This window comes from Gigantopelta aegis, chromosome 8 (genome assembly GCF_016097555.1).
Source record: "Gigantopelta aegis isolate Gae_Host chromosome 8, Gae_host_genome, whole genome shotgun sequence".
Classification (NCBI taxonomy): domain Eukaryota; kingdom Metazoa; phylum Mollusca; class Gastropoda; order Neomphalida; family Peltospiridae; genus Gigantopelta; species Gigantopelta aegis.
This window is the reverse complement of record NC_054706.1, coordinates 78081755-78101761: the sequence shown is the minus strand read 5'-3', so window position 1 is coordinate 78101761 and position 20007 is coordinate 78081755. Positions and strand designations below refer to the sequence as shown.

The 20007-nt window shown below is 36.1% G+C and overlaps 2 protein-coding genes across 9 annotated transcripts in view; one reads left to right on the top strand and one right to left on the bottom strand.

Annotated features, from left to right (window-relative positions):
- Positions 1 to 5463, top strand: part of LOC121379375 (zinc finger MIZ domain-containing protein 1-like) — a 241183-nt gene extending 235720 nt beyond the window's left edge. For all 6 annotated transcript variants that reach the window (XM_041507961.1, XM_041507963.1, XM_041507959.1 and 3 more), the window contains one exon: positions 22 to 5463. In XM_041507961.1, the coding sequence (XP_041363895.1) occupies positions 22 to 177 (156 nt within the window). In that variant the 3' untranslated portion in view covers positions 178 to 5463. The remainder of the gene's footprint in view (positions 1 to 21) is intronic.
- Positions 5464 to 13468: 8005 nt separating this feature from the next.
- LOC121378275 (rap1 GTPase-GDP dissociation stimulator 1-like) overlaps positions 13469 to 20007 on the bottom strand; it is a 115819-nt gene continuing 109280 nt past the window's right edge. Inside the window, exons 15-16 of one of the 3 annotated variants that reach the window (XR_005958697.1) lie at positions 17648 to 17905; positions 13469 to 14205 (exon numbers count right to left, since the gene is read on the bottom strand). Coding sequence is in view for 1 of the 3 variants with exons in the window: in XM_041506360.1 (XP_041362294.1) it covers positions 17769 to 17905 (137 nt within the window). In the remaining 2 variants the exon portion in view is untranslated. Of the gene's footprint in view, positions 14206 to 14242; positions 17906 to 20007 lie in introns of those variants that run through there. The other 2 variants (XR_005958698.1, XM_041506360.1) reach the window with 2 other exon arrangements.

Here is a 20007-nt window from a genome sequence, read left to right as displayed (position 1 = left end):
TGTTTTATTACTCTGTTACAGTTGCTGCCAGAAAACCTGGGTGATCCTATTGAACTGTTGTCGTACTTGGGGCCACCGGAGAGAGGGGATTCTGCCAATCAAAACAGTAACGTTAACAATGGAACAAACGCTACAAACACAAACAGTGACGATCTTTTAGCGTTGTTCGAATCGTGAAGTGGTTCCCACCCCCATCTCTCTCTCTCTCCCCCAACCCCTGTGATTAACCCAATCCCATTCACCACGGAAGAGTCGTTACGCCCTGGTCGTTGAGTCCTTCCGTTATGAAACAAGGTGAAGAATATGACATGTTCATTTGAATTCTGTTGTGGAGGATGAAGAAGTAAACGGTCGGCTGTGCATATTATGTGGAACATTTACCCAAACACGGAATACAAACGTTTTCTAATGCTGAAATTCCTCCCACAGTGTTTCAAGTCACATGATCTTGCCAGCTTGATTGCAGGTACGTCCAATCCGATTGGATGATACAAGACACAGCTGAATCTGATTGATCCAGAAATCATGAAAACTTGAACGCATTCAGAAGGGCAGTAACTCATAATTAAGGGCAGTAACTCATGATCAAGGGTAGTAACCCATGAGCAGGTGAAGTAACTTTTGGTGACATCTGGTGTGGATAGCCCTTCTGATTTCTGGTGATACCAGCCAAATAAAGAAGTTGAATATATTGCCTCATGGACATTTTAAGAAGACTTACGAAAGCTGTCACGAAAAGAGACTTTTCCTCACAACACGCCATTTCATTGTACAATGTTTTTGATCGTGACTTGACGTCAGTGTGAATGTGATGTGGTGTCATGTTCATTGGTTTCCTCAGATCAGGAACAAATCAGGAACTAATCTTGCAGGAATCATATCAAATCGACATTACAGTTGTAGAGGCAGCAGGACTGAAATCACGTTTTTATTACACATTGTTTACGTTTCTTTGTTGACTATCCGGGCTAATCGTTACAAGAAAAAAAAAGAAAAAAAACCTAAATCCTCATTGGTGCGAGGTGTGTTGTGGTTGTCATGGAGATCTTTAAAAAAACAAGAATATATTTCATTGTCATGGAAATCTAATATGTTTCATTGTCATGAAAATCGAAGAAAAAAAATCATTGTCATGGAAATCGAAAAATGTTACATTGTCATGAAAATGTTAAAATGTTTCATTGTCTTAGAAATTTTAAAATGTTTCATTGTCATGGAAATCTAAATATGTTTCATTGTCATGGAAATGTAAAAAACATTTCATTGTCATGAGAATCTAAAAAAACATTTCATTGTAATGGAAATCTAAAAACATTTCATTGTCATGAGAATCTAAAAAACATTTCATTGTCATGGAAATGTAAAAATGTTTCATTTTCATCATATATAAGTTTTAAATTGACTGGTGTTAAACTGACACAGAATGAAATATTTATAATGCCAGCAGGGATTGATGTACAGAGATAAAACGATTTGCGAGCCTGATTATTTAAGACAGTACTAGACAGCACCTCCCACTGAATTTGCAATATTTTTACATACCGAGGTTGGATCACATTTGTTTTAAGTTGATTTAGTTGTGATCGGTCTATTGTGCAACTCTTGTTGTTGTTATTTGTATGCAATGAAAAACACGAGGCAATAGTTATCTCAGAAGTCACTGTAATAAACTTTTAAGAAAAAAACTTATGCATGACCTGGCAATCTTATTTTACATATTTGTTAACCCTTTTCAACTCAACATTTTAGTTTAAACTGTCTTTAGATGATTAGGCTAATGTGATTTGTAGGAGTGAAAGCATTATTTCAAACAAATTTTTAAAGATTTTTTTTTCGTTCTCAAATTTCTTATATTTATCATATTTGCATTAAATGAAGGCAGCTATTAATGTACTCCATGCACAGGCTTTACGGCAGTTTTATTTAATATTTAAAGCAAATTATGTTTTTACAATGGAATACTTTTTTTTCTTCAAAAAGTGAATGATGTTTGAAGTTTTGTTTTAGTATAGTAAAAGACTGTATAAAGGTTTGTGTTTGGACACGTATTTTCAAAGAATGTAAAAGATTGAAGATGTCGTTTCTGCGATGAGTTTTCATTTAAACTAAAATTGTTTTGTTTTTTCTGTCTTGTGAAGTGCTGTAAAATTATGAACTGATATTTTATTTAAATTTGTCCTCATATATAGTAAACTGATCAGCACTTTTAATATTTAAATTTGTCCTCATATATAGTAAACTGATCAGCACTTTTAATATTTAAATGGGACACTCTTTTATAACATATTTTAAAATTAAATCGTAGAATATTTTCAGCATAAATATATAATATACCGGTATATATACGTACACAGATAAACAATAAGAAATTTGAGAAAAACATTTTAAAAGCAATCCGTTTTTGTTTTGTTTTTTTGTTTGTGTTATTTTTTAAAACGAAATGACCGTAGTGAATGATCTTTGTGAAATAATGTTGTGCTGTGCATTGTACGGCTATAACCACAGCGTAGATAGGTCCATGACAAATTGACAGTTTGTCATTGGTGTAGTGATAAAAATATGACAAAACTCTTTCTTGTTAAGCACTTTTGTCCGCAGTTTTATCCTAAGATGCTGTTGTAATGAAAAATTAGTTTTAAAACAAATTCTTTTATATTTTTATTGTTAAATTATTACATCACTATAAAAAAACCCTCATTTTTCATTTTGTACATTTCTTTTTATAGTTAAAATGTTTTTGGTTTATATAAAAACTATTTTTTTTAAGAGGTGCTTATTTTTAATGTTTTGTCCTGCACCATTTCCATTACGGTTCCAGCCCAAATATTTATGTTAGATTTTGAAACGAGAAGTATTCTGTAAAGATTAGAAAAATTTAAGGATTGTAGGTGCCTCCTGAAAACATGTTTAAATTTAATATAGTTATATTAGTCTACCGGCAAATATTCTCTAAGAAGCCAATAAAATTTAAAAGAAAATTGTATTTAAATTTATCTTTTTGCAGATTATTTAAAACATTGAAAATATGTATTCAGTTTTTATTTATTTATTAAAACATATAAAATGAAATTTCTTCTAATGTTAAACTACTAACTTGTAATAAACAGGCACCTAATGAAGTTGCAGACGGTGGCCGCTTAAAGCAGGTGACTGGTTAATATAAATTTGTATTTCATTCAACAGTATGGAAGTAAAGTCTGTTGGCTTTTTAAATCCGACACAGTTTTTGTATAAATACATAATTATTATTAAGGAATCTAAGTTTAAAAATTAGTTTAATGTGAAACAGTTGTAATAATTATAACTATTAAGGAATGAATTTTAAAAATATTCTACAAATAAAAAAGTCCACGTAGTTGTACTAAGGAGCACCATGAAAAGCTATATTTATCAAAATGGGTTATCTTCTGTGAAGATGGCCACCATTGTCATCCTCATTGCCCAATTGTTGCCATACACACAGTGACAAACACACATCCATTCTTGTTATGTAAATTATTTAAGCTCATTTTGTATATTGTACATAAGAATTGTTGTCCAGCGCATAGATGGTCATGTCCAATAAACTGAAATTTTAGTCACCGATATTAGAATGTAAATAGTCGGCACCAATGACAAATGGTCAGCATTACTATCTTTAAGAACCGCAAAGACGGTTTCTAAACTAATGCTGCAATGTGTAGAATAAACGAGAAGCGACATGCATGGTCATTAGCAATTCTTACTGATATTTCTTCATTTTAAACTCGGATGGAAACATTTACCAAAAACTAATCTAAATATGGTTTCATACCATTATTTTCTTACTTGGAAATATTTACAAAACTAATAAAATCATATTGTTTCTAAATAATGCCTTTTAATTGAAGTCTTTTGAGTTTGGTTTCAAGATGGAAAATTTATTCAGGTCTATTCCTGAGAAAAGACATGCACAAAATTAAGACAGAAAAGTTAGTGAAAAAATAATGGAAGTTGTAACTATTCACAAAATGAAATCAGAAAAGTTAGTAAAAAATTAATGTAGGTTGTAACTATTTCCATTGTGTTGACAACTGAAGAAATTCTCTAACACTTGTTAATGAGTCCCTGGTTTTTAGAAAGTAGTTTTCACGGCTTCTCTCCCATACACACCTACAGTAGTTTCCAGCCTACTACTGTCAATTTACTTCTTATTGTGGCTATATCAGGTCTGGTGGTTTTCATTAACATACAGTTTGTGTATTTGTACAATTTATCATTAATTACTCTGTCAACTGTGTTGACCTGACCGTGATTGCTGATATTCCACATCAAGTAGTGAACTGACGGCCGGGCTGATCGGTACGACGTTGACTAAGCTTCAGCACGAAGCTGGTTGTGAAAATACAGAACATATTTATTATTCGTGTACAGTTTATTTTTAATTGTTTCTATTTGTTTAAAACAGTCCTAACCATGTTCTGTCCAACACAAAATGCTCACATCAGTTTAAACAACAAAGTATCTGCATGGCAAATTGATAATTATTGAATACGTCTGCAAAGATTCATTAAAATGGACTAAGTTGAGAGAGAATTTTTTATCCGAGTGCAATCTAATGTTTGTTTCAGTATTGGCACAAATTTGCTAAAATGTAGATAAAAAGGTTTTCTGATGTTAACCTTAGACTTCAGTAATTTAATATAAACCATTATAAGTAATGACAAACTTTAAAAAAACTAATTGTTTAAAAGTTTTAACAAAGATGTGTTCATAAAATATAGTATTTAAATGTTCTTTTGATTAGAGAAAGAAATATATTCTTCAGTGTGAAAAGATATAAAATTAATTCCATACTAAATGGCAATTTTATGTGGATAAATGTTTTTAAGTTTAAAGAAAATATGTCGGAAACAAAAAAAAAATTAGCAAATTATATAAACTTACACATATAGACTTTCGAAGTTTGAATTTTTTTTTTTATCAATATAAAAAAAATGAAATCATATCAGTTTGACCTGCAGATCATGTTCTCTTATAACAGTATTGAATTACAATCAATCCACCCACCATTTCCAGTCCATTAACTACAACATTTCTCTGTCCACACAACATTAACCGAGTTCAATGTACTCCCAGGAGTTAGTGGTTTTTCTTACCTGGTGTGTAGTATAACCTCCACCAAAGATTTTATGTTGGTTACCTCATGTTTACATCTATACATACATACATACATCCGTCTGTCACTTGTTGAATGTGGGTTTACCTCCGTTTACATAGGTTTACCGTTTGTTATTGTAAATCCTGGTAACCTCTTCCTACCCCCCCTGTCACCGCCATCATGCGATGAGTATCGCAAACAGAAATATTTTATTTCACGTGATCGCTGTAGGTTTCTCTCTCTGTAATATTTGTCTGTGTATGACACTCATGACGAACACCAAAAATGTACTTTAGTCCCTCTCATGTGATCATTATTTAATCCAATAAATGATATAAAATCTATCTCCAGTTTGTCTTCTTTAGAGTTTGTCTTCTTCACTGTATTTAGCCTTGTTTTGCACTGTTATGGGGGGGGGGGGGGAGGGGGACATATCCTATTGGTAAAGTGCTTACTTGATGTGCGGTCGGTTTGGGATCAATCCCCATTGGTGGGCTCATTGGGCTATTTTTCGTTTCAGCCTGTGCACTATGACTGGTACATCAAAGGCTGTGGTATGTGCTATCTTGTCTGGGATGGTGTATATAAAAGATCCCTTGCTGATAGAAAAATGTAGCAGGTTTCCTTTCTAAGACTCAAAATCACCAAATGTGTGACATCCAATAGCCGATGATTAATAAATCAATGTGCTCTAGTGGTGTCGTTAAACAAAAACTTTTTTTCTAAACTATGATGGGGTGGGATTTATCTCAGTTGGTAGAGCACTTGCATGAGGTGTTTTGATTGTAAGATCAAACCATCTTTGTGAACCCATTCTCCAATTTTTTTATTTAATCCAATAGTTGTATAAAATCGGTCTAGTTTGTCTTGTGTAAGTACTGTCTATAGACGTGTGGTTTGCTGTGTATGGTGGGATGGGATTTCAGTCAGTATCTCGCTTGCCCGAGGTGCTCTGGTCATAGGATCAAACCATCTTTGTGAACCCATTCTCCGATCTTTTTATTTAATCCAATAGTTGTATAAAATCGGTCTAGTTTGTCTTGTGTAAGTACTGTCTATAGACGTGTGGTTTGCTGTGTATGGTGGGATGGGATTTCAGTCAGTATCTGGCTCGCCCGAGGTGCTTCTGGTCATAGGATCAAACCTCCTTGGTGAACCCATTCTCGGATTGAGATTTTCCCATTCCAAACTACCCCCACAGCAAGTATATCAAATACCACTATATATGCTGTCCTGTATGAAACAGATCCCTTGCTGCTTATAGGAAAAAGTCAGGATTTTTTCTTAAGACTGTCTGGATGCAAAATATTTGACGTCTACAAAAATGTATTTGCTGTAGTGTTGCCATTAAACAAAAGTTAAACTTTGCACTGTTTAAAGAATTAAACTGTAGTACATTAATTTTCTGTTAAAGGAAAGGAATGTTTGTTACATATAAAATATCACCCAGTAAAGCTAGATTTACTCGACTTGATTTTTAACCCTACTGGAGGGAACTATAGGTTTGTCTCTGTATGTGTCTGTCCTGTTCCACAGATACGTTTTCTCACCAGACTTTGTTTTACAGTACCTCAAAATATTGATGTGAAACATTTCGTGATTATGATGTATGTTCTTGGAGAGAAAAGCCAACTATATTTTTATATTAGTAGCTGAGGATCTTTTATGTCTCACAGACAGGATAGCACATACCTTGGCATTTAACATCTCAGTTATAGTGCTTATTACAAAGATGAAACTATAGTCTGTCCCATCATTCTATTAAAATGTTTTTTGTACATAATTTCAGTTTGGTTTGACATAAGATGAAAAGTAAAAGTATTTTGAAAATAACAAAAGCTACTATTTTTAAATGCAATTAATCAATTGGTTCAGAAATAAATAACTTGTAGTATATTTCATAGTATAAAAAAATGCGTTCCCTGTGGGACGGACTATAGACTTGTCCGCTATCTTGCCTACAGAACAAGTACTTTAATAGACCTCTTTCTCATTCCACTGCGCATGTGCCCGTTGCGGAGTTACTCGAGGACGCAAACCGCGAGATTTCGCGAGATCTCGCCAAAATAGACCTATCTGCAAATTGGGGGGCAAAAGCAATGGGAGGCCACGACCATTGTTCAATTATTAACTGGCCTCAGACTAGAGTTATCCACCCATTTGGTTGTCCAAAATACGGAAGTTAATGCGAGAAAATATAGTTTTCTTGTGATGTGATTAATGGCTGGGGAGCTGCTTAGTATACTGGATTGTTACACTGGGTTTGACAGGTAAGAGGATGCAGTTAGTGAATATGTGCACTTGGTTTACACTGGATACTGCATAATGTCCCCCAGAGCACATTGAAGTCATGCAAAATTTGTGTAAAATGCAGAGAAATGGGTGTGATTCGGTCCCTTAGCCCACGTGTGTTTGTTTACATTGATATAACGCGGAAAAGAGCTGGACAACAGATGTCGTCCTTTCAAGTGTTCAATGGGCCCAGGCAGGTAATGTTTCCCGTGAAATGCTAATGGCCTGGTGAAATTAATAAAAGTGCTACAGCCAGTGGGGCTACATGAGAATACATAGTGAAATTAATTGTGGTCTGAGGCCAACTGTTCCAATCGCATATGTCCGGGAAATTCGTTATCCTTCCATCGATATCCAGCCAATGGATATCGGGGTACGGTCATAGAATATGTCCGCCACCTAAATACAACCATTTACTATACACTAAATAACGAATATGTAATTTTCGATAATTTTAACTACTCTTGACGATTACTAAAATAAAGCCAATAACTCGAGTTAATTTCTATTTTATTTTATTTTAGGAACCTTGCGTTATTTTGTGTTTTATTTCAGGAACGGTTAGGGTTTAGTTTGTTTTAGGAACATAGGATCGAGTGATTTTCTGTTTTACTTTATTTTAATTTAGGAACTTTGTCGGTCGATTGTTACAGAGGAGTGTTGATAGCCTACACGGCTACAGAGTGATTAGGGTTAGCAAGGGGGGGATGGGGGGGGCTCCCCCCCATAAGTCTTAATGTCCATATTTTTATATATATTTTTTTATTTTATTTTTTTTCTAAAACCCGCAAAAACCCATGTCCCACTTTTTTTAAGAATCCGGACCAAAAAATCCTTCTTTTTACAGAAGGATTAGTGGCGGACAGATTCTATAACCGCTCCGATATCGGAAACATTTGTGGGTAATCGTTTCACGTAAAAAAACAATTTTAATGTTACTCTAAGTACGAGGGTTTGTTCGGTACATTTTGTAGGAGGGAACCCAGTGAACGCATAAGGGACCAAAACGTTACCGGTTCTGTACAGGACGTTCCTACACAGGGCGGTCTAGTATACTTAGATATGGTGGAAAACACATTAACAGTAAAGAAAATAAATATATATTTTGTATATAAAGAAAATATATGTATATTTCGAATTATACTCAATAAAATATATAACGTGGCGTGTGTAAATATATAAAAAATATATGTAGTCAGGACAGCTATGTACAGAACGTTCCTATACAGGGCGGTCTAGTATTATCTACTTAGATATGGTGGTAAACAGTAAATAAAATAAATAAATATATATTTTGTATATACAGAAAATATATGTATATTTCGGACAATACTCAACAGAATATATATATATATATATGAACTTTTAATGTTATTATTACTCAGTGTGTTTCAAATTTAATTATAAGTATTGTCTGTTATTACTTTTACGTTCATCTAGGTATTAACAAAAAAATCATCCGCAAACTTATGTGAGAAAGGCTCACAATTTACGGATGATTTATTTTGTTCATACCCCGATGAACGTAAAAGAAATAACAGACACTCCTTAAATAATAATAATAATAATAATAATAATAATAATAATAATGGTATATGAATATATATAGAGTGATGATGGCTGTGTACAGGACGTTCCTACACTGGTCCGTCTAGTATTTTATATACTTAGATATGGTGGAAAACACATTAACAGTAAAGAAAATAAATATATTTTGTATATAACCCAATGCGTTCATGTGTGTATGGGTAAACAGAACGGCGCCTACCTTCAACCCCCCCCCCCAAATCCCCCTTCTCTCTCTCTCTCTCTCTCTCTCTCTCTCTCTCTCTCTCTCTCTCTCTCTCTCTCTCTCTCTCTCTCTCTCTCTCTCTCAAATATATATATCGATCGATGCCATAACCTGTCGATGCCATAACCTATGGAATCTGTCAACTGTTTTGTTTATACTTTTTACGAGATAGTCTTTTAATCTGGCGTTATCAAAACCCTCGGGTACGAGTTGCAGAGACTTTGTCCAAGTTGTTGCACTGCTTTTTAAAGGGACATTCCCGAGTTTGCTGCAATTTTTAAGATGTTATCGACTAACAGAGACTTTTTAACGATTGTAATTACATATCAAATATATTTTTCTGCATAAAATATTAGTGGCTGTATATTAAACGTGTTTCTGATCGTTCTAATATTTGTACTATGTTAAATTTCATCTTATTTCCTAAAATATAGTTTTTTCTTATGTACGAAGTTATTTGAAGACAAAATCCAGTCTGGGCTTCTTACAAATATTAAGACGATCAGAAACACATTGAATATACAGACACTGGTATTCTAAACAAGAAAATATATTTAATATGTAAATTTAATCGTAGAAATATTTTATTAGTCGGAAACATCTTACAATGCAGCAAACTCAGGAATGTCCCTTTAATTTGAACCATTCCGCTGTAAATTTCAGCGGACCGTTTTCTACGGCCATTATACCATCTAATTCGAAATATGTACATGTTAGTTGCCAAAGTTTAAAAGTCTCCTACGAAGCTACTCAAGTCACCCATAACAACCTGTCTGTCACGCCCCCCAATTTGTAAATAGACTAGTTTCAGTCTATTTTGTCAAGGGACGTTACTCTTCGCACACATGCGCAATAGGAATGCGAAATACCTCTATTCTATGAAAAGAATTATATTATGATGTTGATGTCTGAACAGACTTGACAGTACGATTATGGAATATTGGAAGGGTAACATTGCCTCTTGATTATGGCAATCAAACTTGACATATTTGATTGGCAACAGGCAAGACCATTGTTGGCCTCAGATTAGTTATCTTCCCATTTGGTTGTCCAAAATCCGGAAATTTGTCCGCACAAGTTTTTCTGCTGTTTGACCGATTATTTCATGGCAGACAGCTATGAAGTGGCAACTATTTGACTGAAGTGACAGGGGAGAGCATGTAGTTTGTAAACATGTGTAACTTGTTGACATTGAAGACTTGTTTGTGGTAATTCCGGCCCATGTAAAAGTAGGGCTTTTTGTGTAAAATAGGTGTACTCCGGCCTGGTTTAGAGGGTGTGTTTGTTTAAACCAATATGCTGGGAGAAAGAGCTGGACAACAGGGGTTGTCCTTATCAGGGTATGTGTCCCCCAGGCAGGCAAAGGTTCATACAAAAATCCATGGGCCTGCTGATATTAATAAAAATGTTATAGCCACTAAGGCTATATAGAAACATATAGTGAAATTAATTGTGGTCTGTGGCCTGATATTATGCTGCATGCGTTTCATATTTTTAACGAGAGTTGCCTCCCCTCAATTACTCCATGTGTCAAGGAGGCTGGATTATTAAAGTTGCAGGTGGACAAGTATCAATTAAATTGTAATTGCTTAAATCCTGCCACAAAGGCTGTTCTCTTCTGGTCAGGTAGTATATAGCACCTACTGTTAATAATGTAATCAGTGCTTGGCTTTCTGTTTGTATTGTCACCAGAGTATTATCAATAATGGTGAGATGGCTTCATTCTTTGATGCATTACTATACAAATACAATGAATTTTGTAAACATTTTATAATATTGTTACAAATAAATAACTACGACTGCTACTTTTGTAATCTGCAATCACTGCATAAGTGGCGTGAAAAAAGGTAAATAAATATAGGTGGAATATAAAAATTAAGTTGCTCTCCCACAATCTATAGTAACAATAACAAAAACTTCAAAAGACTGAGTTATTTTAAGTACTAGTAGATTAACAAATGTAATACATATGATGGGTCCACTGGAATGAATTGTGATATCACATTTTTGGTAAGTTGATATTTTTTCATTTTAAAGTTTACAACTGCATTCATGGGATATTTATACCACAGCATACATGATTTACCAACAATGCTTAATGGCCTACCATAATGTTAGGTTTTTATTTTATTATGACCTGACATACATAACCCTTATAATACTATTTATTTGGACATCATAGGTTATTCCTGTAGACCCTTCATATGTATTACATTAGTCAATCTACTTTTAATGATCAAAGAAAACTATAAACCCCATTATCTTTAATGACTAAAGTGAACTCTATTAAGCTGATTTAATTAAGCACCCCTTAAAACAAAACTTTCATCTCGAGGATGTTCGGCTGCCTTGGAGACTGCATTGCATCCAGAGTGGGGCGGGATGTAGCTCAGTGGTACAGCCCTCGCTTGATGCGTGGTCGGTCTGGGATCAATCCCTGTTGGTGGGTCCATTGGGCTGTTTCTCGTTCCAGCCAATGCACCACGACTGGTATATCAAAGGATGTGGTATGTGTTATCCTGTCTGTGGTATGGTGCATATAAAAGATCCCTTGCTTTTAATCGAAAAAAAGTAGTCCATGAAGTGGCGACAGTGGGTCTCCTCTCTCAATATCTGTGTGGTCCTTAACCATATGTCTGACACCATATAACCGTAAATAAAATGTGTTGAGTGCGTCATGAAATAAAACATTTCTTTCTTTCTTTTGCATCGAGAGTTTTAGCAGTTATATCTTTTATCGTATCGGAAGACTCACTGGGGGACTCAGACGACTCACTGGGGGAATCGGATGACTCATTGGGGGACTCGGATGACTAACTGGGGGACTCGGACGACTCACTGGGGGACTCGGACAACTCACTGGGGGACTCGGACGACTCACTGGGGTACTCGGACGACTAACTGGGGGACTCGGACGACTCACTGGGGGACTCGGACGACTCACTGGGGGACTCGGACGACTCACTGGGGTACTCGGATGACTAACTGGGGGACTCGGACGACTCACTGGGGGACTCGGACGACTCACTGGGGGACTCGGACGACTCACTGGGGGACTCGGATGACCCACTTGGGTACTCTGACAACTCACTGGGAGAATCGGACAACTCACTGGGTGACTCGGATGACTCACTGGGGTATTCGGATGACTCACTGGGGGACTTGGATGACTCACTGGGGGACTCGGATGACTCACTGGGGGACTCGGACGACTCACTGGGGGATTCGGACGACTCACTGGGGGACTCGGACGACTCACTGGGGATATTGAACGACTCACTGGGAGAATCGAACAACTCACAGGGTGAATGAGAAGATAGAGGTTGTCATCTGGGCACTTCCACTCGCTACAGAGGTTTTTTTTGGACTGGGGTTGTCTTCTATGAAATAACATTAATTTTTCCCATCATATTCCAGACAGGATGACAGCAATTACTATGTTAGTTATAGTAAAAAACGGGGGCATGTTTAATAGTTTTCTGTGTGTGGTAACATCATGGGGAATGATGGTGTGGTGCCTTGGGCTGTCTGACCTTTACAAAATAATGATGATCAAAAGAAAGTATATCGATCAGGTTTTCTAATAATAATAAAAACAACACAAAGTACAAATTCATGTAAGTGCTGTATTAAAAAAAAATACTCATTTGGCGAGATATGAACAGTGGTATACACAATAATTACCATCAGATGTAAACATCACAGTTCACAAACAGTACTAGGGTTAAAATGTGCAATTTCAGAAGAAACAAAATTTTGTCCTACTTTCTTTTGATCATCCTTTTTTAAAACATATTTTCATCTTGATGTACAATTTAGCTGAATATTTCAGCGGCATTCAAGGAAAGATTGCTGTATCAAATACCAGGGCACGACATAGCCCAGTGGTAAAGCACTCTCTTGATGTACAATTTAGCTGGATATTTCAGCGGCATTCAAGGAAAGATTGCTGTATCAAATACCAGGGCACGACATAGCCCAGTGGTAAAGCACTCTCTTGATGCACAATCAATTTAGGATCGAGCTCGGTCAGTGGGCCCATTGGGCTACTTCTAGCTCTAGCCATTGCACCACAACTAGTATACCAAAGGCTGTGGTATGTGCTACCCTGTCTGTGGGATGGTGCATATAAAAGATCCCTTGCTACCTACAGAGAAATGTAGCGGGTTTATTTTATTATATTTGACATCCGATAGCTAATGATTAATAAATTAATGTGCTCTAGTGGTGTCACTAAACAAAACAAACTTTGTATCAAATAATCTGTTGTTTTGTTGTAGTTTTTGTCTTCTTACTTCTTATTTTTCCAAAAACAAACAGAAAACACTCATTACATGTGTATTTACAAACATTTACATTAAAACTGTGTTTCTTTTCTACTAAATAAATACAGAACTGTTTTAGAATCTTTTAAATTTCACCCAGAATTAATTTGATTTCTATACAAAGTTTTAAAATATACTTACCTTGATACTTGTATTTGTATTGTATTATACTTTTCCCCCCAGTTCTTTACACTGGTCTTATACGAGGCGACGTCTGTTATTACTTGAATTAGGAAAAACTTGACTAATTAAGCAGTGATTATTAATCATCGCATCCTGCAAGTCTAATATTTGATAATTCTAACATAGTCTTTAGAGACAACCTGCTATATTTTTAATTAGCAGCAATGGATCTACAGACAAGACAGCACATACCAGTCTTTGATATAAGAGTTGTGGGTTATTGTTTGGGAAAACCCAATGAGAGAATACTTGTAGTCTGGAATTTAATTCAAACCAAAAGTCTAGAACCATGTTGTCTGAAGTCTAGAACCATGTTGTCTGAAGTCTAGAACCATGTTGTCTGAAGTCTAGAACCATGTTGTCTGAAGTCTAGAACCATGTTGTCTGAAGTCTAGAACCATGTTGTCTGAAGTCTAGAACCATGTTGTCTGAAGTCTAGAACCATGTTGTCTGAAGTCTAGAACCATGTTGTCTGAAGTCTAGAACCATGTTGTCTGAAGTTAATAATTAAAAAAAAGAAGATGACAGGAACATATTTTATATTTTATTCAAGAAATGATCAACAGATAAAAAATACATTTTTGACAATGCGTGTTTGATTGATGAAGAGCATGGCTGCGTATGTAGCTGAGCAAACAGTAACCAGTGCTTTGACGCATGACACACAACTAGTAACCAGTGGTTTGACGCATGACGCACAACTAGTAACCAGTGGTTTGACGCATGACGCACAACTAGTAACCAGTGCTTTGACGCATGACGCACAACTAGTAACCAGTGGTTTGACGCACGATGCACAACTAGTAACCAGTGCTTTGACGCACGATGCACAACTAGTAACAAGTGCTTTGACGCACGACGCACAACTAGTAACCAGTGGTTTGACACACGACGCACAGCTAGTAACCAGTGTCTGATGCACAACTAGTAACTAGTGGGTTGATGCACAACACACAATTAGTAACCAGTGGTTGGATGCACGACGCACAACTAGTAACCAGTGGTTTGATGCATGACACACAACTAGTAACCAGTGGTTTGATGCATGACACACAACTAGTAATCAGTGGTTTGATGCACAACGCACAACTAGTAACCAGTGGTTTGATGCACGATGCACAACTAGTAATCAGTGGTTTGATGCACGACGCAAAACTAGTAACCAGTGGTTGGATGCACGACGCACAACTAGTAACCAGTGGTTGGATGCACGACGCACAACTAGTAACCAGTGGTTTGATGCACGACGCAAAACTAGTAACCAGTGGTTGGATGCACGACGCACAACTAGTAACCAGTGGTTTGATGCACGACGCACAATTAGTAACCAGTGGTTGGATGCACGACGCACAACTAGTAACCAGTGGTTTGATGCATGACGCACAACTAGTAATCAGTAGTTTGACGCACGATGCACAACTAGTAATCAGTGGTTTGATGCACGACGCACAACTAGTAACCAGTAGTTTGACGCACGACGCACAACTAGTAACCAGTAGTTTGATGCATGACGCACAACTAGTAATCAGTAGTTTGACGCACGATGCACAACTAGTAATCAGTGGTTTGATGCACAACGCACAACTAGTAACCAGTGGTTTGATGCACGACGCACAACTAGTAACCACTGGTCTGATGCACTACGCACAACTAGTAATCAGTGGTTTGATGCACGACACACAACTAGTAACCAGTGGTTTGATGCACGATGCACAACTAGTAATCAGTGGTTTGATGCACGATGCACAACTAGTAACCAGTGGTTGGATGCATGACTCACATCTAGTAACCAGTGGTTGGAAGCATGGCACACATCTAGTAATCAGTAGTTTGACGCACGATGCACAACTAGTAACCAGTGGTTTGATGCACAACGCACAACTAGTAACCAGTGGTTTGATGCACGACGCACAACTAGTAACCACTGGTCTGATGCACTACGCACAACTAGTAACCAGTGGTTTGATGCACGACACACAACTAGTAACCAGTGGTTTGATGCACGATGCACAACTAGTAATCAGTGGTTTGATGCACGATGCACAACTAGTAATCAGTGGTTGGATGTATGACACACAACTAGTAACCAGTGGTTTGACGCACGACGCACAACTAGTAATCAGTGGTTGGATGTATGACGCACAACTAGTAACCAGTGGTTTGATGCACGACGCATAACTAGTAATCAGTGGTTGGATGCATGACACACAACTAGTAACCAGTGGTTTGACGCACGACGCACAACTAGTAATCAGTGGTTGAATGTATGACGCACAACTAGTAACCAGTGGTTTGATGCACGACGCATAACTAGTAATCAGTGGTTGGATGCATGACACACAACTAGTAATCAGTGGTTGGATGCATGACACAACTAGTAACCAGTGGTTTGACGCACGACACACAACTAGTAATCAGTGCTTTGATGCACAACGCACAACTAGTAACCAGTGGTTTGATGCACGACGCACAACTAGTAACCAGTGGTCTGATGCACGACACACAACTAGTAACCAGTGGTTTGATGCACGACACACAACTAGTAACCAGTGGTTTGATGCACGACACACAACTAGTAACCAGTGGTTTGATGCACGATGCACAACTAGTAACCAGTGGTTTGATGCACGATGCACAACTAGTAATCAGTGGTTGGATGCACAATGCACAACCAGTGGTTTGATGCATGACGCACAACTAGTAATCAGTGGTTTGATGCACGATGCACAACTAGTAATCAGTGGTTGGATGCATGACGCACAACTAGTAATCAGTGGTTGGATGCATGACTCACATCTAGTAACCAGTGGTTGGAAGCATGGCACACATCTAGTAACCAGTGGTTGGATGCACGACACACAACTAGTAACCAGTGGTTGCACGCATGAACACAACTAGTAGCCAGTGCTTGGATGCATGATACACAACTAGTAACTAGTGGTTTAACACATGATGCACAACTAGCACACAATTAACACCTAATCGTAGGGAAGTAGTACCACTAGGGATGGAGGGATTTTATCCCTGTTGACAATGATGAGTTACATAACATAAAATATCTCTAATTTGCTTTGGAAAAGGCATATTCCTGAAGTTAAAGAAAAAATAATAATGTTATAGTTTTTCATAGAAATGAAAGTGCAAAAAAACAGAAGAAAAAAAGAAAAGAACTGAAACCCCCTCAACAAAAAAACTAACTAAAATTATGTTACTATCTTTAATACCATCGTACTATCTTTAATGTATGATCCAGTTTGTGTTTTCTGAATTTCTCAGGGTTTTGTTTTGTAGTAGATAATATTGTAAGATTTCTGACCAATCACACCAAACTATCGAAACACAGTCAAGCAGTCGAGATGCATTAGTATCATTTTGAATTTTACTTTTTAATAATATATATATATATAAGCATCCTCAAGTATTTAAAATTTTCTTTTTAGCTTAGGACAATGGATGAAGCAATGTGATGGCGAATTGCGTAGCATACATTGCACCATTTTCATGATAAGCGTTTGCTGACACTGCGTAAGTAAGTAGCATCGATACTGGATCACATACATCAAACTATCTATGATAACATAGGCACATGTGTAGAGGGGTAGAGGTTCAAGAGTCGAAAACACCCCTGATCAAGCACTTTTTTTAAAAATATATTTTCTGGGGAAGCATGATTCGATCCTCTCTAGAAAATTTCCTTGTCCCATTCTAGACAACCCCCCACCCTGCATAAACTCCTCCACATGTGCCTGTAATAAAACTAATATCTATAAGTAATAATAATAACATCTATGATAACAGTAATCACACTGGTATATATAATTAATAATTCCTCTGATAAATTGTGATGATACTAGTAGTTATACAACTAATAATAATATCTATAGTAATCACAAACCACAAATGGTTATACTTTGATTGAAAAATATTGCAATTTACATGGTGAATAATCTCTTTAGATAAAACCGACCACTGGAATGGTGTACGAGAATGTTTTAAACAGATTGTTCCCAGCACGCTAATTCTGTGACTCCCAGTGGTGATGAGTGTCCTGTCGCTCTCATCTCGCGTCGGGAAGGTTATCTATGAACTCGAGAACGGATCTCGCCAAGTCGCGCACTTTCTTGTCTTTGTGGTCAGACAACTCTCTGATAATGACCGCAATGCCCGAGCTGATCAACTCCTCTCGTAAGTTATCTGAAACAAGAAAACAATTTTACAGTGAGTGCTGCAAGTCAGACGAATCCTCAACTTTACCATGGTTTAAACTGTCATTCGCCAAATGCAATTTAAAGTTCAATTTGGCAAATATATATCATTTCCAATTAGCCAAAAAGCCAATTAAAAAACTATGTTTGTTTGTATGTGTATAGCTATTTTACATACTGTCATTTGGCAAATAGTAAAATGTGATTTAAAGTTCAATTGAATGAATATATGTCATTTTCAATTTTCAAGCTAATTGGAAAACTGTGTTGTTTGTATGTGTATAGCTATTTAATTTTTTTTATTCTGTTCAGCTAAATGTTACTTGAATTTTGCCACATATTTTCTGATAAATTCACCAAATTACTATTATTTTTTTGACATCCAGCTCAAACCCTCCTTATTAGTCAAATTTATGAAAAGGTGATTCTCACATATTATCACAATTAATGTAGATGCAGTTAACTTTTAAAAGTCTTTTAACATGGATAAAATGAAATGTGTAAGGGTTGCTAAATAAATGCGTTTGCGATCATTGAATAATAAATACATATGACTGTTTTTTCAGGAAGTAGTAGTTACTGGAAATAATTTCCAGAAGAATAGTTCACGCGACTAATCTAAAAATAAAATTACCTCCCTTGTTTAAATTATCTAAAACGAAAATTACTTCCACTGTTTATGTTCATAATGAGAAAAAAACATGCCTATTCCTGATGTTAAAAGTCTCACTGAGTTATTCAGATTTGAAACACTGAAGAATTCACAGAATAAATCTATGTACATTTTTGGGTTAAATTACTGCAAAACATTTTAACAATTTGACCTAACATACAGCTCAACACTAAACTATTTCACTCAAAACATAGTACAACATTTAAACTGACTGAAACTATGACAACATTTAAACTGACTGAAACTATTTAAATTGACTGGGAATACTGCACAACACTTAAACTATTTTACTAAAAACATATGGCACAACAGATAAACTAAGAATGCTGCACAACACAAAGTGTTTGACTCAAATGATAGCACAACATTAAAACTGTTCGACTCAAAATAAAAAAAATTAAGTTTTTGTTTAATGACACCACTAGAGCACATTGATTTATTAATCCCCAGCTATTGTATGTCAAACATTTGGTAAATTGGACATAGTCTTAAAGAGGAAACCTGCCATGTTTTCATCAGTAGCAAGGGATCTTTTATATGCACCATCTTGACTGAAAATACTGTACATTTATACTGGTTGACTGAAAATACTGTACATTTATACTGGTTGACTGAAAATACTGTACATTTATACTGGTTGACTGAAAATACTGTACATTTATACTGGTTGACTGAAAATACTGTACATTTATACTGGTTGACTGAGTACATTTATACTGGTTGACTGAAAATACTGTACATTTATACTGGTTGACTGAAAATACTGTACATTTATACTGGTTGACTGAAAATACTGTACATTTATACTGGTTGACTGAAAATACTGTACATTTATACTGGTTGACTGAGTACATTTATACTGGTTGACTGAAAATACTGTACATTTATACTGGTTGACTGAAAATACTGTACATTTATACTGGTTGACTGAAAATACTGTACATTTATACTGGTTGACTGAAAATACTGCATAACACTTTCACCAGTCCTCGAAATTCATGGCTGCTATTTGACAATATTGCTGCAAAAGCTACTGAAAAATTGATCAAGTTGAAATATCGTATAATATACAGTAGAATTTCGATGGGTTGAGCTTGGAAGGGTCGGATACACTGCAACCCTAGAACTAAAATCAAAGTCCCGAGTTACACTTACACGATGCTGACTGAATGATTAGGTCGAACTACCCGACGGGTCGAACACTTTCTCGAGCACCGACGCAGTTCAAGCCAACAGGATTCAACCGTATATTTATTTTTAGCATGCACTTTTTTTTTTAATTGTTGTCATAATGCCACGGGAAATAGCACTTTATTGCCATGAATTTTTTTTTTTAATTTTGAGGCCTGCCATATCAACATAAAATACTGCAGAACATTTAAACTGTCCGACTCAAGAGAATGCACAACACAGAACTA